The sequence below is a fragment of the Acanthopagrus latus genome, chromosome 1 (genome assembly GCF_904848185.1).
Source record: "Acanthopagrus latus isolate v.2019 chromosome 1, fAcaLat1.1, whole genome shotgun sequence".
Taxonomy (NCBI): domain Eukaryota; kingdom Metazoa; phylum Chordata; class Actinopteri; order Spariformes; family Sparidae; genus Acanthopagrus; species Acanthopagrus latus.
Window position 1 is genome coordinate 9299990 of NC_051039.1, and position 18557 is coordinate 9318546.

Genomic DNA, 18557 nt, shown 5'->3' on the forward strand with positions numbered 1-18557 from the left:
AGTTTGTGCAGAAATACCATTTAAATGCACGGTATATCAGAAATTTGAGTTTAACACATTCATAATTTCACTTAAATTATGAGCAGAAAGTTGAAGAAACTGAAAGCAGCTGTGAGCCATAGTCTTAGTGTTGTGTTACAGAGATATCTACTGGTCACCTCAGAAGGTGACAGGCAACATCACCAAGAAGCTCCCAGTCTGAGTGGAGTCAGTATCAGTAGTATTAATCTGACACGTGGTCACATCTGACAGTACATATTGCAACTCTGAGAAGTGACTGAAATGACGGTACTGATTCTGTGAGCCACAGATCATCAGGCAGGCAGGTCCAGAGCTGAGGGGAGTATGGTGCTAAAGACTGGTCACCTTCGCTCTTTGTCTCAGGAACAGCCAGAAGTACTTTTCAGGGAGGGAAGCAGCAATCCAGCAGTGGGAGCTAAAATATGCGAATTAAAGATGAAACCTTAAAATCAATTCTTTAAACTACAACAGAGTAAAAAAGCATCGACAGGCATCTCTCATTCCCGGCACAGCCGATCCAGAAACTGAGACTTTCCTCAGAAGCTTATTTTGCTCTCGTTGTACACTTTCCCTACATTACACCCCATCTTTCATTTTATTGGTTCTGTATAAAGCCTTTTTATACTGGAGGCTTCCAGTGTTTCCATGTGTGGTTCAGTGGGATCGTGATCATTGTGATTTCCAGCATGTAAATTATACTGTGGAGTTATGAAAAAAGGCAGAACCGGCATTTATGCTTGATTGAAGGACACATTTAGCCCAAGTCACAATTAACAAAAAACAAAAGTCAGAGGCAAACTTATCTAAATGTATTTGGTGATGATTATACGAGACTGAAAAGAAAATGTATGCCTCTTTATTTAAATGGAAGATGCATTTATTTTGTTTTGAAGTTTGTTTGTAAAAGATGAGCAGGTCTGTAGCGACATCTAGTGGAAGAGCCATGAAAATGCAATGTTTCCCCCCAGCAGCTGTGTCTCCATCTGCTCAGAGGAAGAAGAGGAGGAAAGTACTGAAGGTGATGACAACACAATGTGTAGTATTCTGTTGAGAGCAATAAAGATGTTGCCTAAATAAAAGTACAAAAGTATCAGCGTCCACATGTGTTTCAACCACCGAAAACCTGAGTATATTTCACAACACATGACTCTGGAGCATCTGCACACTTCACACATTTGTCCTTGGTGCAAGTATCTGCTGTCCTGTCACAGGTTTAAAGGACATCGTCATGTCTTTGGTGTTCTCTAGGAATCAGTTTGTTTTGAGTTTATATTTATCCATTTATAACTTACACATGTTGGGTAATGTATAGATTCCAAACTGCTTATTTTACACATTTTTTTTGGGGGGGGGGGGGGATTGACAATGCTTTCATAATAACGATTAAGTAATGAACCACCGAACATGTCACAGGAGGTGATTGGTTTTGTGGTGACATATTTGAACTTTTCTGAAACCTTTTCTGTTTTCTTGTTTGTCTTTTTTTTCTCTCTTTCCTTTTTTGGGTCTGTACTGAAAAATAAATACACAAATAAATCATAATTTTGAAAAGATTTGCATTTTGTATAAATAATATTTGTAATGTAACTTGTAACTAAAGATGTCAGATAAATGTAGTAAATATACTTGATTACTAAATATACTTGCATTACCCAGGAGGGAGTTGGACGGTGCTGCCTGTCAGGTAGTCCTGACGGTGAGTGGCACCACCTCCACCACCTCCACCCACTGCAGGGCGAGAGACAGACAGACAGAGAGAGAGAGAGACAGACAGACAGACAGACAGAGAGAGAGAGAGAGAGAGAGAGAGAGGGGCGCTGTGGGCTGGACCGACTGAACCACAGTGGACAGGAGGCACCGACCTGTCGACACCGGACACTGATGAACCGAACCTCTAGAAAACGACCTCTGGTTTCATTTCTTTACGTCTATATTTGTGTTTATTTATTTCCACGTGGTTGTGGGTGTCGATGGCTGAAGCTCGGCGTGAAGAGGAGCAGGAGGGGGAGCGCAGAGACCTGCGGGACGTCCGGACCAGAAACCAAACAACAGGTATGTTTGGGAAAGTACCAGGCTGACCGATTCCCGAACCAACTAACGGACACCTGCTTTAAAAAAAAAAAACCTGAGCATTTAATATCGACTTTTACAAGAAAAGGGACGAATTTAATACCTAAAAGTTTGGTGATTGAAACTTCCAGAGAGCACAGCCATGATTTTGTTCACTACTTTACATCATTTAGCTGTATTGCTGAATACATGTGGGAGTTTCTCCTGCTGTTCTAGGCAGCCATTGTTTTCCATTCATTCATGCGTCAGATGCTGCGTTGTTGATTAATGGCAAGAACTTTTTTTTTTTGTGACGTCACAGTGCATTTTTAAAGGTGCACTATGTAGTTATGGGGAAGGCATTTTTAACCAGAAGATAAAGATCTCCACTGACTGACTCCTCTGACTTTTTTTTTTTTTTTTTTTTTAGTTTTTATGCCTAAAACACACCAAATAAACAAACTCATGACTAAAGCAACAAAGTGACCTTAGAGGACATTACTTACTGTGTTTACATGTGGCGGACCCTGCCGCTTTTCTAGCTTCGGATGGAGTTATGGGGACCTAATTGTCCACTGAGAACAGCTTGATTATTCTGCCATATAGAAATAATTAACATGTATTTGTGTTATTACCTAATTTTTATTGTAAATATTACAATTCTGAGTTTTTGATTTCTTCTCTAAAACTTCATAGCGCCCCTTTAACCTCTGACCTTTTGGATGTCATGATGTCATAATTTTACCCCGTCAGATATTTGTGCATCATGTTTAATTGTAGATGTGTTTTTGTGTGGCTACAATCACCTCGACCTCTGACTCTTTGAGTTTTCTCCCAGAGCTTTAGAAATACCCTCAAGGCGTTCTTGAGATGTTAGGTTAACAAGAGCGGGGCGGACAGATAACCTGAAAACATAATGCCTTCAGCCACAGCTGTCATGATCGTCATAAAAGTGATGTCGATCAGATTACATCAAAGATTCTTCCCTGTAATCTGACAATCTTTAAACTGTTGAAGTGCTTTAGACTTGCTTTGAGAAAACTCTTCTCCTGCAGGAATCAGTGAGGCTGCATAAAAAATAACCTGATGAGCGATTATCTGAGGGAACAAATATTTATTTCTGGGTCCTCTCATCACATAAAAAAGTGTCGTGCCTGCTTCCTACAGGTGGAATTTTCAGTCATGACAGGTTCTCGTGCCTGAGTAACAGATCTGAAACCTGTCTGTCGCCTTATTAGTACCATCCATTTCCTCTCCAGTCAACCACCTCGAGGATATTGAGAATCTGGCACACACACACACACACACACACACACACACACACACACACACACACACATTTCTTTCGTGTGTTATCTGTCACCGAGAAGGAAACGACTCTCTTGTTCCTGTCAGTTTTGTCTCACTCACAGATCCGTAGCGTTGGTATCAACCCCTCTGATTTCATGAACAAACACAACTTTCATTTTCAGTCAGCTGCCTCACACACAAATATCAAAACTGCCTCAGTCTTAGTTAGAATTTCCCCCCTAGTGGAAGGTTTCTCGTCGAAATAACCGTTGTCTTTGTTCCTTGTTTTTCCTGAGCGACACCTGGTGCACAAACGCTTATTCCTTGAACCCCCCCTGTGCCCAGCCCAGCTATCTGCAGTGTATCTGCTCAGACTGCCACTCCCCCCCCCTCCACACAAACCACACCCTGACCCCACCAGCTGTCTGGATGGGAATTTCTGCCAGTCTCTACGGGCAGACAGGCTGCTGTGTCATGAACAAGCACTGCCTGTCTGTACTTGACGCAGTTTTCTTTTCTTTCAGAATAATGTTTTATTATAATACACTCCGTTCGCATTGGCTTGTGGCACCGTGGATCTCGGGAAGTTTCTGCTGTGACTCACTCGTCAGCGCTGACAGCATCTAATCTTCTCTGACTAGAGGTCCACGACCGGCTGCTGACACCGCGTTAGTCACTGGTCGCACAAAACTCTGTCTTGTTTACCAAGTCGGGTCAAATCTGCGTTTGACAGCCGTCTAACAACAAGAAAACTGTTGTGTTTGTGCCTGCATGTTAAATCCCCGTCCACTCAAACATGTTTTTTTCCTCTTGCTCCTGCGGATGAACGTTTGAATGTCTGTCACCACAATCGTTGCTGAAAGTGCACAATTTTCTCTGCGCTCACTTGAAAAATCTGATCTAAAGAGGCGGGGCCTATGAGCATGATTTGTGACATCACAAATAGTTTGGAAACTTAAAGTCTGCAGTACAAATACACTGAGGATGGACTTTACAGTGAGGTAGGAGACATCTGATGTGAAGCAGGCTAGTTAAGCTTTGGATACAGCACATATTTGCACCATAGATTCGGGATCTTTAATGAATGAGAGGGAGTAGATGTACTTTTAGGGCTTGAAATATTTTTTTTTTTTAGCTGTTAATAAAACTTTTAATGTGGCATAATCATATAAAATAACATAAATGGTCAGTGCCTGTAAGCTCTTCTAGAGGGGATCTTTAAATGTGACACAGCGGTGGTGAAAGAAGTATTCATATCCTTCTTCCAAGTAAAAAATACTAATACAACGCTGTGAAAATATGAGACTGCAAGTAAACGTATTGTATTCATAAACTTAGTTTAGTCTTAATTTAATGTCGGGTACATAGTTTAAATCTACAGCAATGGGTTATATTCCAAAAGATCATCATATGTTTGAACATCGCTGTCCGGTCAGAACTACTTGCTTCTGAGCCCAGAAAACTGTGACGATGCATCTTTCCAGCTCATCCAGGAGCGTTTTTTAAAAAGTTGATTTAGTTCAAGAAGTAGGAGAATTTTCTCACCCCATGAAGGAAAACATTAAAAAAAGATATAATAATCAATTTCCCAAAGCACACAATCACAAGGTGGAGATTTTGACTGGACAAATATGGTACAATATTTGCCTCTGAGATGAAGTCTGGCATGTTCCACTTTGTGCTTGAGTACTTATTTAAATTCCACCACTGTGACACATGGTATTATTTATAAGTGAGTCAGCAAAACTTGCCCATGCCTGTTGGAAAATGCCAAAGCTGGACAAAGACTGAACAAAGACTAAAGCGAAATCCTTACTCAGACTTCACTGTGATGAAGTTGTGTCTGGTGCAGGACAACACATAGAGGCAGACTGTTTTCCTTTCTTTCCCTTTGTTGCCACCCGCCTCACCAGCTGCTGTGTGACTGCTGCTGCTGTGCTGAGTAATGTCAGCATGTGTTCAAGTGAGACTGCAACTGTGAAGGGAAAGCCATTCCTGCTGATTTCAGCAGCTTTCTCAGCTGTTTCTGGTGTCATGTTCAGATGTCAGTGGCCTGCGAATACGAAAGGAGCTGATGCTGATTAGAAATACAGAATCCCAAACTTTAAGAAGTGTTCATGGGGCTCCAATGAGTAAGCTGATGTGCATTTCTCTTTCAGCCAGATGACACTTTCGGCCCACCGGCGTTCCTCAAGATCAGCAACAGCCGGACACACAGACGCTGGTTTGTTGTATAGGCCACGCTCTCATCAGCGCTACAGCCAATCAGATGACTTCAAACAAGGCGACAAGAACTACTCTCATTGTCACATTTAGAGATTTGGGGTTTTTTTTTGGTTGATTATCTTCCAGAATCATTTTAAATGATTAGCATGTTGACGTTAGCCTGTAGTTCAAGACAGACCGCACGGACAGCTCTATCCCACGAAACACTGCAGCAGCTGGATAATTGGGTACTTTGGACTCTTAATGGATGTCACACCCAAATAAGAATTTCTACTTCCTCTTTACCAAGAGTCCCCCTTGGTGCTTTGAATCATTATTTACATAAAAAAATGACACCAGATGAAAGTAATGACAGGACAAACACCACAGAAGAAGAACTGGCTGGTCAACTGACCTACATTCACATAAAAAAAGTGATGTGACCTGTTACTTGTGGTGTCCCACAGGCAGCATGTCAGGACTGAATCTACAGCTACAGTGTTATTTCCTTGTTCCTGCGTTTAGAGCTGAGATCATGATACACAGCTTTATATTGCTGTTTCATCCACACTTTAAAAAACGTTTCTGAGATACTAATGTGTCAGTGTTGCAGTTATTATTACAGCTCACAGAGACTGTTACTTGACATCATTGTAAATGGGGCCCTAGTGAACTTTTAAAATGTTGTCTGACATCTCAAATATCAAATCTGTTTAAAATGTCTCATGTATTATCATAGCGCATATTCATATTAGTTATTCGTCCGTAAATTCCTGATAGTTGACACCTCGTCGAGCCTTATCCTTCTAAGTACGCACCATGTAATCTACTTATTTACTTCATTATCATTATTGAGTACTGAGTACAGTTTAATATCTGAACCTTACATCTGAGGTGACCGTGAGCACTGAGTTGGGAGTCATTTAGACTGAAGAGTTGGAGAAACAGAAACTGCTTTGATTGAATTCCTGCTGTTGATGATGCATCAAACATGACCGGTTTCAAAAGTAACTCGTACTCTGAGCAGCTTTGAGAAGAACACTTTGTGCTTTTATTTTAGTACTCACTGTAGTAGTCAGTACTCTTTCCACCGCTGCTGGGAAGAGATATTCCCCCATTCTATCACCAGACCAGTTCCAAAGCAGTGCTTGGCCTAATAGAAGATGACAGGAGCGCTCGTCAGACTCTCTGGGAGCCTAGACCTTTTCAGAGCGCTAAATGAAAACCTTTGGTGAAGCATCACTGAGCTCATGTGCTCCAAGCCTTTGGTGCAGCCTCCCAGAGCAACAGAGGGATGGTTTAAATGTTGATATTTTTTTTAAAAGTGAGCTCAAAAGCTCCTGGATTTTACCCAGAGTGTTTCTGTGATCAGAAATGATCTCATCAAACATTGTAGCTTTTATCATTAGTCATACAACTTTATACTTTGCCCATTTATTTATTTACTATGACATCTTACTTGTGAGATAGCCCCCACTGAATCACAGCTCTTATTTTGTGTTCTTGTAGTGTTATTTTTCAGCCGTACTGACCTGCAAAGTGATTTCGTCTGTACGAACCAGCATGAAAGCTGCCATGTAGACTATGTAAAGTTGTATTTGTTTGTCAATAGTATACACGTTCAGTTTGCAGTCAAACAATTACACTCTGACTCATGACTATAATTTAGCAGGAGTGATTTTAGACTCATGCCAGTTGATGATGGCACAGAGCAATGTGACATTTTACTTTGAAGGGAAAAAGACAGTGTCCGCGTCATGTGGCACAACCACCACTTCCTGAATGACCACATTCCAGTTCATCAGTCCCGCCAGGTAAACACAGGAGAGCTGAGATATCGCAGGGCCCTCCCTCTGTTCTGTTGTCTCTGGGTGTGTGACTGCCAGTCCTTTTTTTCACACTCTCCTCGATGGACCTGGAGGAAGGTTGCTGTCGGACATAATCCTTCTCTTTTCCTGGCGCTGGAGATTTGAAACTGAATCCTTTAATATCCTCACAGGTAGGGGCATCGCTGCACAAGAGGATGGTGCACGAGAGAACAGGTTAAAGCCAGACAACCCTGGCCATCAAGTCATCTAAATCAGGCTGCGCGTTAACAAGGAAACGGTGAACAGAACAGCTTAGTTGTTTGTCTGCCAGTTGCTAAAACGCCCCTGTCTCATTAAGTGAAAGCTCGGAAGCTCTCTCATTCTCACGTGTTAACAGATAACAAGCAACAGGTGTGACAGGTGGATTGGACTGCGATCTGGGGTCACAGTTTCAGGTTGGAGGCGTCCACAGCACTGCCGGCTTCAACCACTGACTGTAGTTTCTCTTTGTTTTCCTCAAATATGGAGGAAAACAAATGAACTCTTATTAGATCAGAGTGTTTGAATTACTGATATTACTCCCCAGCTGTGAGGACACAGAGTAATATCCTTCACTGCTTGTTCTTACAGGAAATGACACCAGCCTCTGTTCCTGATCTTTAGGGACACATGGTCTTGTTGTTATAGAATCACATTTTCAGTATCTGTCGACCGTACTGCTGCTATTTGTAGGACTTCTGTTAAAGGATGTTTTTTAGGAGTCACGTTATGTTGCTAAATGTTTGCTAAAGTACAGATTATGTGATAAACTGTGACTAACATGCATAGAATATATTAGATGTAAATTAATTCAAGGGAATGAAAAGCGTTTGCAGTTATTTGTATGGAGGAAAAATGACAATGCATCATGGTTTCATAATCACCGCTTGCTTTCGTAGAGTTAAATCTGGAAGCGGTGGCACACTTTAGACCAACTGGTTCATCCAGGTTTGACTGCAGGTCCTGCTGGTTGAGGGTTTGGTTCTTGTATTTCTAGTTTATGCAGTCTGTAAGAAGCAGCAAGGAGCATTTTGAATTAAACAATGGCTGGGACATAAAGTAAGACTGTTCAGCTTTCTGAAGTGAACACCTTCAGGCACCCTCAGTAGTCAGTCTTTTTCTGTTTGTAATTTCAAAGCCGGCAAATCGAAACAAAGAAGGTTGTCTCGCTTTCCTGGTACGATCATACTAGAAATGAGCAATATAACAATATGTACCATGAAGCTTTATAAAATATCAACCTTAACATTTCTGTGTGTTAGGTGATTGTTGGCAAAGATGCAAATTAATGAGAATGATTGCTTTTATAGTGATATCAGAAATTTGTTTTTGCATCAATTTGATAAAGTGTCTTGATTTGTCAGGTGTTGAATTTACTGGATTAGACAAAAAAATTGTCGCCCCCATTTGTTTATTCTATGCTTTACTCCTGTAATACAATCCCGTAACAAATTGAACTTGTAATTGACATACATCCTCATGACATTAATGCCAGGATCTGTCTCTGCAGCTTCTTTTAAAACCTTTACCTCTCTGTCTCCCTCCGCAGATCTTCCTGAAAGAACCAAGTCGGATCATTTGCACTCTAGGTAGGTCATTTTTCCTTCAGCCTAATTGTTTCCCAAAAGTTGTGGATCCACTATCAGGTGTTTTAGTTTCACCAAACTGTGTGTGTGGCTAGGAACGGTGCACTATCCCTTTAACAGTCAGATCTGCTGATGGTGAGGTTGTGAACGGGCCAGACAATGCACTGATCTATTCTCACCGACTGACTGACAGGAGGTCAACACCGGGACGAATACGTCATGCTGCAGTTTTGGTTTTTTTTAGTTGTTGTTCACTGACATTAAGGAAAGGAAAGTCGTCGCTGAAAGTTATTTAAAAAACACAGTTTATGATGGAAATCGCACAGGGGGTTTCTGAATTCAAGATCCTTGTTTACAGCTTAGCTAATCAATTAAATAAACCACGTGGTATTGAGGTGAAGGGGAGGATTGCTGGTCTCTCCCTCCCTGAGGGGTTTACATCACCCTCCTGCGGTGAGTCCTTAATGAGCAGGATGTGTGGTAATGATGAGCCACCCTCCTCTGTCGAGACCGCAACAGTTCACATCACAACTGCTTTTAATCACGGCAACTTTAAACGAGAAAAGCACAGAGACCATAATATTATGATGTGATGAGATTTAAGGATTAGGCAACGATCACGATGGAGAGGATATCAGACTGTGTCGAACACGTTTGAATGGTCACTCGCCATGTTTATGTAAAGTAGGCTGGTTTCATATGAGCAGCATTTGCAGGGATGGTACTGTTCTCTTATTTCCATGCCTGGAGGTCAGTTTTGTGTGGAGATGGTTTCAGCTTTCTTGAATCTATTTAAACTTGAACAACCGAAACTTTGTTTGTTCAATGGAACAAATATTTGCCTCACTAAATCCTCCGTGTTGTTCCCTTAATTAGTCTACAACTATCTTGGAGCCACATGAACTTCACCTACTGTATGTTTACAGTACTAATATAGAGCAAAGCATAAAAGTAAGCCTGCTTTGTTCCTTTTTGCCCATCTCTGTACAGCTCTTGGCCTTTTTTAAAATAATTTCCCTCCATTTTCTTTCTTTATAAAGTTAGAGGTTACATTACATCCTTTATCTCTGCATAACTTGGCATCACCCGTATAAAGGAGCAACATGAATGGAGCGTATTGTGTGGTGCTGCCCAGCGGCTGAGCGAGGAGATTTCTCCTTTAACAATTGAGTCACCACAAAGGTATGAACCTGCTCATCTGTATGAGCCCCGCAGCTTAGTGATAAATGGGTTTCCTGTTCTGCTTCTTCTTCTTCTTTTTTTTTTTCCAGCCAAGGACCTCTGTCTTCTATACGAGCTGCCATCAAACGAAGTAAGTTTGCCAAAACCTGAGGGTCAGTGACATTCTGAGACTGCGTAACGGCAACACATAAAGGGTCAATTCCTTGTATAAGCCTTTTGTAGAAAATTAAAATAACATTTTCTCATACATTCAAAAGCACAATGTAAAATGTGTCCTTTAAATTCAATTATTATTATTATTATTATTATTATTATTATTATTATTATTATTATTATTATTATTATTATTATTATTATTAAAGGCAAACATAAGACATGATTAATGTGATTTTTCTTCCTTCAGCAAAATCCAACTCCCAGAGTGACAACACCAGAGAAAGAAGGTACCATGAATAAAGGACAAAAGAAACAAACTCCGTCATTAATAACAAATACATCATCTGTAATCATGTGCATTTTGGTTTGTGTTTCAGGCGACCGGAGATCACCATCGTCTCAGCAGAACCTCTGGCCAGTAACAACTGGTTCCCAGGAACCACTGTGGTTTTCCCTCCTCCTCCTCCTCCTCAGTCTGGCTGGACAGCAGGCATCCAGGCTGTTTCCCAGGTAGCCTTCATCTGATTGTCAGTGTTTGGTTTCTCTCGGCTGTTTTTTCATTGATGAACAATGCTTGGTCTGAGTCTGCTCTGATTGGTCAGCTCTCACAGGCCTGAGCAGGCACCGCCCACCATGTTTTCGTATCACTTCTAGCGATTTTTAGTTTTGCAACAATGGCCGTGACTGTACAGTCGTGACATTATTATCTTACAGAAGACCTGATGGCTCGTTTAAAGGTCCAGTTTCTGAATAAGGACTGCATTTCTATGTAGATGAGTCTTTGAAACTCTCACTGTATTACATATCACTCAGATGTGCTTTACAATAAAAAAAACTATGTTTATACCTCCCTTTCTACAATTTGGGACCTAATAACACAAAAATAAATATCCTAACACACTCAGCAGGTACCATAAGCAGAAATGCCGTAGTGTACGTGAAGATGACGTGTGCAGATGTGTGAACGCCTCTCTTTTTCATGACTTAGCCCCCACCATCCTATGACCAGGTGATTCAAGAGAAGACCCAGGAAGAGCACACCGTCAAGCCCACTGCAGCCCCCCGCCGGACCACCTGCACTGCCACAAGTGCCACACAGACTGATCCTGTGACCTCTACCGCTGTCCCACAGTCAGCAGGGAAAAGACCCGCTGGTGAGCAAACCAGAATCATTTGTACCAAACTGTCAGTTTTTAAGTTTCAGTCTATCTGAACATGTTTTTCATTCATGTTTCCTTTCAGGTAGAAAGCCAAAAAAACCACCGAGGCCATCACTGCCAAAACCAAAGGACAGAGAACCGGCAGCTGAAACACCATCAGATGAAAAAGCTGGCACAAATCCTGCAGCATCCACAAACGCTGAGCACCGAGATGAGTCCGAGTCAGATGTAAAGCCACCCAACCAAGCAGATTCCTCCCACACGTGCACGAGATCTGTCACCGTACACTGGGATGTTCCTACAAAACACCTTTCTCCCGCTGCTGCTGAAACTATTCCCGCCTCCTCAGAAACAGAACGCGTTCAGTGCCCCGTTCCGCTTCCTCGTATAAAATCCCGAAGGCCGGCGATCCCGGAGGAGGTCAGAGTTCAGACCTTGGTCTCGCTCAGTGAAAACTGTGAGGACACTGATCCAGAGGAGGTCCCATCAAATCAGTATTTGAAGGATTTATTGGAGGTATTTGGCGGCGATAACGGGTGTGAAGAGAACTGTGACGCTGTTGACCAATCAGACGAGGCCTTACAAGGCGAAGATGCTGGCGGCGAGATGAGTACTAGCCACAGTCAACGCAATATCCGGGCCAGGATCCAGGCCTTTGAGAGCCAGGCTGAGGAGGCTGAACCGGTCAAACCACAACCCCAACCCCAGCCCAGGAGGGCTTCCATCAAACCTCCAGTCGCTGCTAAACCTTCGGTAGCTCTTAAACCACAGTTCAACCACAGTATAGATGATGACAGTCAAAACGTCTCATCCACAAACATCCCCCAAATCCCCACGCTGGCCCCCAGACCTCAGCCCCCTCAGCCCCCCAAGAAACCCGTGGGACTATCCATAAAAGACGAACTAGAGACTCTACACAACAAACAGGCCACCCCGAACAGATCACGCCCTTCTGTATTGACCAGAGCCAATGCCATATATGAAGAGGATGCTTCACCCGTTCCCCCCGTACCTCCGGTGAAGCCCGCTAAGGAACCCCTGAAACCAAACCTCAACATAAACAACCACAACTCAGCCTCCGTGTTCAGAGAGAATGAGTACGTGAGCAGTTCAACAAGTGAGTAGTGTGATATTTCTATTGTGTAATTGAATTAAAGATGAATATGTTGATTTAATTTGATGATTAATCGATTGTTTTATCATGAAATAAACCTTTTACTTGTAATTTTAGCTTTTTAAAAATAATGTTACAAAGCAATCAAAGCAAATAACTGGCAGTGAAAATGCAGAAGAAAGAGGAAAAAAAACAGAAAAGAAAGTAAAAATATGTTGGGTTTCTTGTTAAAAAAAATATCCAGTTGAGGAAGATGAGCTTAATTAGCGACACTGGGAAACAGCTAGCCTGCCTCAATCCAAATTTAAAAAACACGCCTACGACACCTCCAAAGCCTACTGAATAATACATGCCCCATTTGTTTAATCTGCACAAAACTAAAAATGTCAAATATTTTTCGAGTTATGTGATAACCGTGTCTTGACAGTTCGTAAGCTAACTTGGTGGCTCTAACCTGTCATCCGATACAGGACAGAGATTTTTGTTGCCAATTGCCAGAAATTTTTCATTTTTTTTTACATTCCTCTTTGTGTATGAGTTAAAGTAATAAGTTATGACGTGTTAATTCAGTGGTAGGCGTATTATACTTAGGAGCGAGCTAGGCTAGCTGTTTCCCGCTGCCTCTGGTGCTGTGCTATGCTAACGTCTGGCTAACTGCCTCATGGTGCGAGCTCTGTGCCTCACATGCAGACACGAGGATGATTCTGATCTTCTCACGTCTTGGCAAAAAGGTTAAATATGTCCCGAAATTGTCAACTTTACCTTTAATTCCATTAACAGAATATTTTTTTTAGTTTTTCAACCACTTTAGATTTAGCAGTTGAATAGCCTAATTCATCCAAACTTTGCTCAGTGTCACATAAACACTCTTCATTCAGAAAACATCCCGGTCAAGCCTCAGCACAGTGTGGACAGTAACGGAGGCTCCTTCACCAGACAAAGTTTAACACGGAGACCGACTACTATCAGGGTCCCCAGCAAAACCGATTCAGGTGAGTCCATCTCGCTCTAAAGCACAGTAAACCTTGTGATGGCTGCACTGTTGCTGTGTGCTTGATGCACAGATGCAATGTGTAACGCTTTTTTGTGCATATTTAATAATCAAGCACATGTTTTCAGTGTGATGTGGTAAAGACAGATTCTTTTCAGTGTCAGATAATTTTCACGACGGCCCGCCTCCGCTCCCTGCTCAGAAGCCCGTGGGCCTCCTGAACGCCTCAGTGAACCACAAACAAAACCAGACACCTGTCCTCCCCCTCCAGGTAAGGGCTGCATCACACTGAGCAGTCACAAACCTAAAACCTTTACAAAAAATACTCAAATGAAAGTTGTTTAAAGTCTAATTCTGTGCCATAGGAGTATATTTACCTGGCATTGTGCATTTTAAGCCCAGAAAGTCTCACTCCGTGGGGTTTATCTTGTCTGTCAGCTCTGTGGCCTACCTGCCTCATTTCTTCTGCGTCCACAAACAAAGAAGTGATTGTAGCCTCGTGAACACATTGCCTGCTGTCAAGCTGACACTAACCACCGAGTGCTCTGCCGTGGCCTCGTTTCTATGGTTCCCAGTGCTTTAGACTGTGCATTTTGCCTTTTTTAGAGCTAATAAAAAATGCACAATTGGATTCTTCCACAGGAGTCTTTCCAGTCTGGACCGGAGCCATCACTACCACCTCGGTGAGCGAGGAGACAAAAATCTAGCAGTAAAAATTTAAACCTTGGACACTTTTGTAAAGATGCGAGTTTGCTCGAGGTGATGACGGCGTCGCTTTTTTTCAGGAGGCTGACGACAAGCAAAACCCTTCCACCCCGCCCACCTCCAGCCAAACCGGGCCCGGGAAGACCTCCCCCGCCCAGCCTGCAGGCCACGGGTCGATCCCACTCGGCATCATGGGAGACTTCGCCGAAACCCCAGGCACAGAAGCCCCACAGGAAAGGACCCGTCTTACCTCCGAGGCCCAACCCAGGCCACCGTCTCTACAACAAGTACACCGTAAGAGAGATCCCACTGCACAGCTGAGCACTGTAATCGTGCTTTTAAATGGCACTTGATGAGCACCTGTTTATAATTTTTGCCTTCTTTCATCAGCTTCAGCTTTCTCATGGGATTGCTGCCACCGACTACAATGGGAGCAATACAGGAGAACTCTCTTTTCAGGTGTCTGAACTGCTTTTACCGGCTGACATACGACCCTAACGTAAGCCTCAATTCGGGGAGTTGATTCAGTGATGATGAATGCCTTTCATTGGCTCTCTTCAATAGAAAAATGAAGTGCTCCTGCTGCTGGAGGAGATCGACCACAATGTGTTTGAGTGCCAAGTCGGAGAAACCCGAGGCAGAGTCCACAAGTCTCGCATCAAGGTCATAACTCCTCTGGACTCCGACTTGAGCATGTCCCCGCCACAGGTAACTTGTCCTTCACAGATGAGTAAATACATGACTATGTAGGCTGACTTTGCACCCTTGGGCTCCAATACATTAACCTTTAAGTTCTCTCTCTGTATAGGGTGCCAGTACAGCTGGGTCAGACGGAGGTGGTTATGGCTCTAAGGTGCAGGCCATGTATGACTTCACACCAGGTGACACAGTTCAAAATGAGTGCAACTAAAATCCCTCAAAGGCATGTTTGGATTATGCGAATGCTGGCATAAAAAGCTGATGTGTTTGTTTGTTTGTGCTGCGCCCACAGAGGGTCCAGGAGAGTTGGGTCTGCGAGCAGGAGACGTCGTGACCTCGGTGGAGCAGGTGGACAGTGAGTGGTACAGAGGCACCTGCAGAGGATCCACTGGCTTCTTTCCTGGCAACTACGTCAAAGTCCTGGTACGCTTCATCCGTTTTTTGCAGAGCGTCCATCGCCTCTTTGATGACAACAGCAAGGCTTGTAATTTACAGATGTTGACTTTGGTTGACTTAGGATGATTTGATTATCATTTCTCCAATTAGTCAAATTCACCGAAACCCCTCCCCGAACGGAAAGCGAAGCCGCCGCCTGCATCAGTCAGGTACTGTTTTTACATAGTCAGCGGTTTGCACGAGTCTTTACGTCCACGTGAAGTGTCCTGACGTTTGAAGTGTTCTTGCTTCCCCTAAAGTGGCCCACGATGTGTGGCGAGGTTTGACTTCGAGGGGGAGCACGGTGATGAGCTGTCGTTCTCCGAGGGGGATGTGATCCAGCTGAAGGCATACGTTGGAGACGAGTGGGCTCGCGGGCAGGTCGGCGCCGTTACTGGCATCTTCCCCCTTAACTTTGTAGAGGTGATTGAAGATCTGCCCCCACCGCCGAGTCAACAGTCCACCAGGACACAGTCCACCAGGACTCAGCCCACCAGGACACAGTCCACCAGGACTCAGCCCACCAGGACACAGTCCACCAGGACTCAGCCCACCAGGACACAGTCCACCAGGATAGCACTGCCTGGTAAGAATAGGCACCAAAATGAAATTCTGTGATTCTTTTCATTATGTGATGTTTTGGCCGCCACGAGTGACTTGAAACTATCACACACGGGAATATGTACTAACATATTATCTTCTTGATCCTCAAATGCAAAGATTGCCTGTGTGCACCAGTGTAAAACATTTATACATCCTTTCTCTTTATGCTGGTTGGCATCTCCCTCTGTGGCATGTCAGGAATTTGTGCTTCTGTTTCTCTTTCATTAAATAGCTGTTTACAGAAGGTCTCTCTACAGGGAACTTGAAGCTTCAGCAGACTCAGGGGCCTTAGCCGGGAGTGTAGAAAGATACAGAGACACGGACATATCTCCAGGAAAAGACTGTATTTATTTGACTTTGTCATGATTGATTTTTTATATATATATATATATATATATATATGATTTGATTTTTTATATATATATATATATATATATATATATATATATATATATATATATATATATATATATATATATATATATATATATATATATATATATATATATATATATATATATATATATATATATATATATATATATACACACACACACACACACACAAATCAGCCTGATAAATTATCAGCCTGATATTGGGAAATTTATATAATCAGCTATTTATCAGTATCTGTGAAATTCTAGCAGATATTAAGCAAAAACATAAACTACAGGTTAGGAACTTTTTCAAATGCAAAGTGATCTGTTATTAATTAAATACTAGCCACACAAATAAGCCCAGAACAAACTGGATATTCAGCTGTTGAATACAAACTCCCCCCAGATCACTAGACCCACAAAAATGGTAATTACTTCCTCAGTGTATGTATGTCATGAATATTTTATTCTCTAATTTGATGGCAAAGCATTTCATTTTTCGTAACGTGTCCAACATTTTTTTTTACCTGCAGGCATGGTTGCCTCTCCAGGTTCAGCCCCTGAAGCTGCCAAACCTGCACAGGTATCCAATATTTATATTAACACATGCATCAGTGAGGATGATGTCGGTTTTGGAGCAGGCCCAATGTGTTCTGCACAACATCAGAGATATGTGTTCCTTGTGAATATTGTACAAAACACTATACTGATTACTCATTCACACAACTTCCCTCGCTGTCCTGCCGCTCTGTAGGTGTCTCAGTCCGCGGTGGAGTGGGTGGTGGCTCTGTACGACTTTGTGGGGAATTCAGACGGTGACCTGTCCTTTCAACAAGGCGACCGCATCCTGATCAGCCAGCACATCGACGCCGACTGGAGCCGCGGCCGGCTCAACGGCAGGGAGGGCATGTTCCCCAGAGCTTTTGTTGAGAGCTGCACAGGTATGAAGTTCTCATGGCATCAGTGGTGCTGTTAATATATCACCCAGTAAGCACTTCTAAATCTGTTGCCATCATTGAACTTATGATGGTGTCAATAAGGAGAGACCATGTGGTTTGCAGAGAAAATAAGCAGTTAAGTTACTCATAAATGTGATCATAAATTTGCTGGTAATTCAGTATATTCCCTTCAACAGGCCAGCTGTCATCGAACAACCAGCTGAATGATACTGTTGGTGGCAGCAGAGGGAGGGCTATGTATGACTTCACCTCAGACTGTGATGAAGAGCTCTCTCTGAAGGTATAATGCGATTTTTTTTTTCTCCTTTCTATTTGCAAATCCTAAGATCTATTATAAGAACTGCCAATCACACGACCCATCACTCCTTCTCTCTCAGACTGGGGACATTATAACCGGTCTGGAGTCCATCGATGAAGAGTGGTTCCTGGGTGACTTGAGAGGAAAACGGGCCCTTGTGCCAAAGAACTATGTGCAAGTACTGTGATAGTCATGTGGCAGAACAGAAGAGACACTGATGGATGACTGGAACTGAAGAGACATCTGAAGGCAGAGGGTTTTTTTTTTAACGGAGGAAATCTGAAGTGAACTCTCAAACTGGAATGCAGTATTTCATCTCCAAGTAGTGCAACATCTTTTTTATTTTGTCTGCTGCATTAACTTGAAATTAAATGTACACTGAATAATTTATCATGGTTATAAATAAATGCTATAAAAGGTGGATGGCAATTTCAGTTCCCTGGATATTGATTCACAAGATGCTTGTACTGTACATTTGCACCATCTAGTGGTTTGTCTCGATTCTCTCCAGGGTGGAGAAAATCCAGTTTGACACGTGGGGTTACATTTCCTTCATAACCTGGTTTACTGACTGCATGGAATGATTTAATAAAAAGGTCACATAAGAGGAAAATGAGTAATGCTGCCAGAGTGAGGTCATATGAGCACAGCTGGGTTATCTGCCTCACTAATGCTCGATTTTAACGTCCTGGAAATTTCCCCAGGACCGACACAGGCAGAACCAAATGCAGTTTTAGAAAATATTTACCAGATTTTTTTTGCAATAGAAATAAAAATTCCCTTAATGCCGAGAGTTGTAAACAGCTCAAGCCCCATAATTACACCTATACTCCCAAAGGTCACAATAGAACAGCTGGTGTACATGTTAGTTCCATATGGC

General features: G+C 42.6%; 1 protein-coding gene across 3 annotated transcripts; it reads left to right on the forward strand.

Moving 5' to 3' along the window:
- Positions 1-1892: 1892 nt before the first annotated feature.
- On the forward strand, positions 1893-18111 carry sh3d19 (SH3 domain containing 19). Of its 3 annotated transcripts, XM_037099026.1 has the most exons (22): positions 1894-2073; positions 8962-9001; positions 10270-10310; positions 10584-10623; positions 10714-10846; positions 11325-11490; positions 11579-12613; positions 13489-13602; positions 13760-13872; positions 14244-14284; positions 14387-14600; positions 14697-14765; positions 14871-15014; positions 15115-15187; positions 15298-15428; positions 15552-15610; positions 15701-15907; positions 15938-16026; positions 16954-17003; positions 17175-17361; positions 17556-17659; positions 17757-18111. In XM_037099026.1, exons 1-22 carry the CDS (start codon positions 1992-1994, stop codon positions 17862-17864), a joined length of 3240 nt encoding a protein of 1079 aa, XP_036954921.1. In that variant the 5' UTR covers positions 1894-1991; the 3' UTR covers positions 17865-18111. The 3 variants fall into 3 exon arrangements, with proteins under 3 accessions (XP_036954913.1, XP_036954921.1, XP_036954903.1); XM_037099018.1 differs by having other exon boundaries at positions 1893-2073; positions 11346-11490; positions 15701-16026; XM_037099008.1 differs by having other exon boundaries at positions 1895-2073; positions 15701-16026.
- Positions 18112-18557: the final 446 nt, after the last annotated feature.

What these genes read in the sequence shown, in the direction of transcription:
- sh3d19 (XM_037099008.1), top strand. Translation starts at nt 1,992, where the DNA reads ATGGCTGAAGCTCGGCGTGAAGAGGAGCAGGAGGGGGAGCGCAGAGAC. An exon ending in ACGAGCTGCCATCAAACGAA is followed by an intron (nt 10,311 to 10,583) that starts GTAAGTTTGCCA and finishes TTCTTCCTTCAG; the next exon opens with CAAAATCCAACTCCCAGAGT. An exon ending in GACAACACCAGAGAAAGAAG is followed by an intron (nt 10,624 to 10,713) that starts GTACCATGAATA and finishes TTTGTGTTTCAG; the next exon opens with GCGACCGGAGATCACCATCG.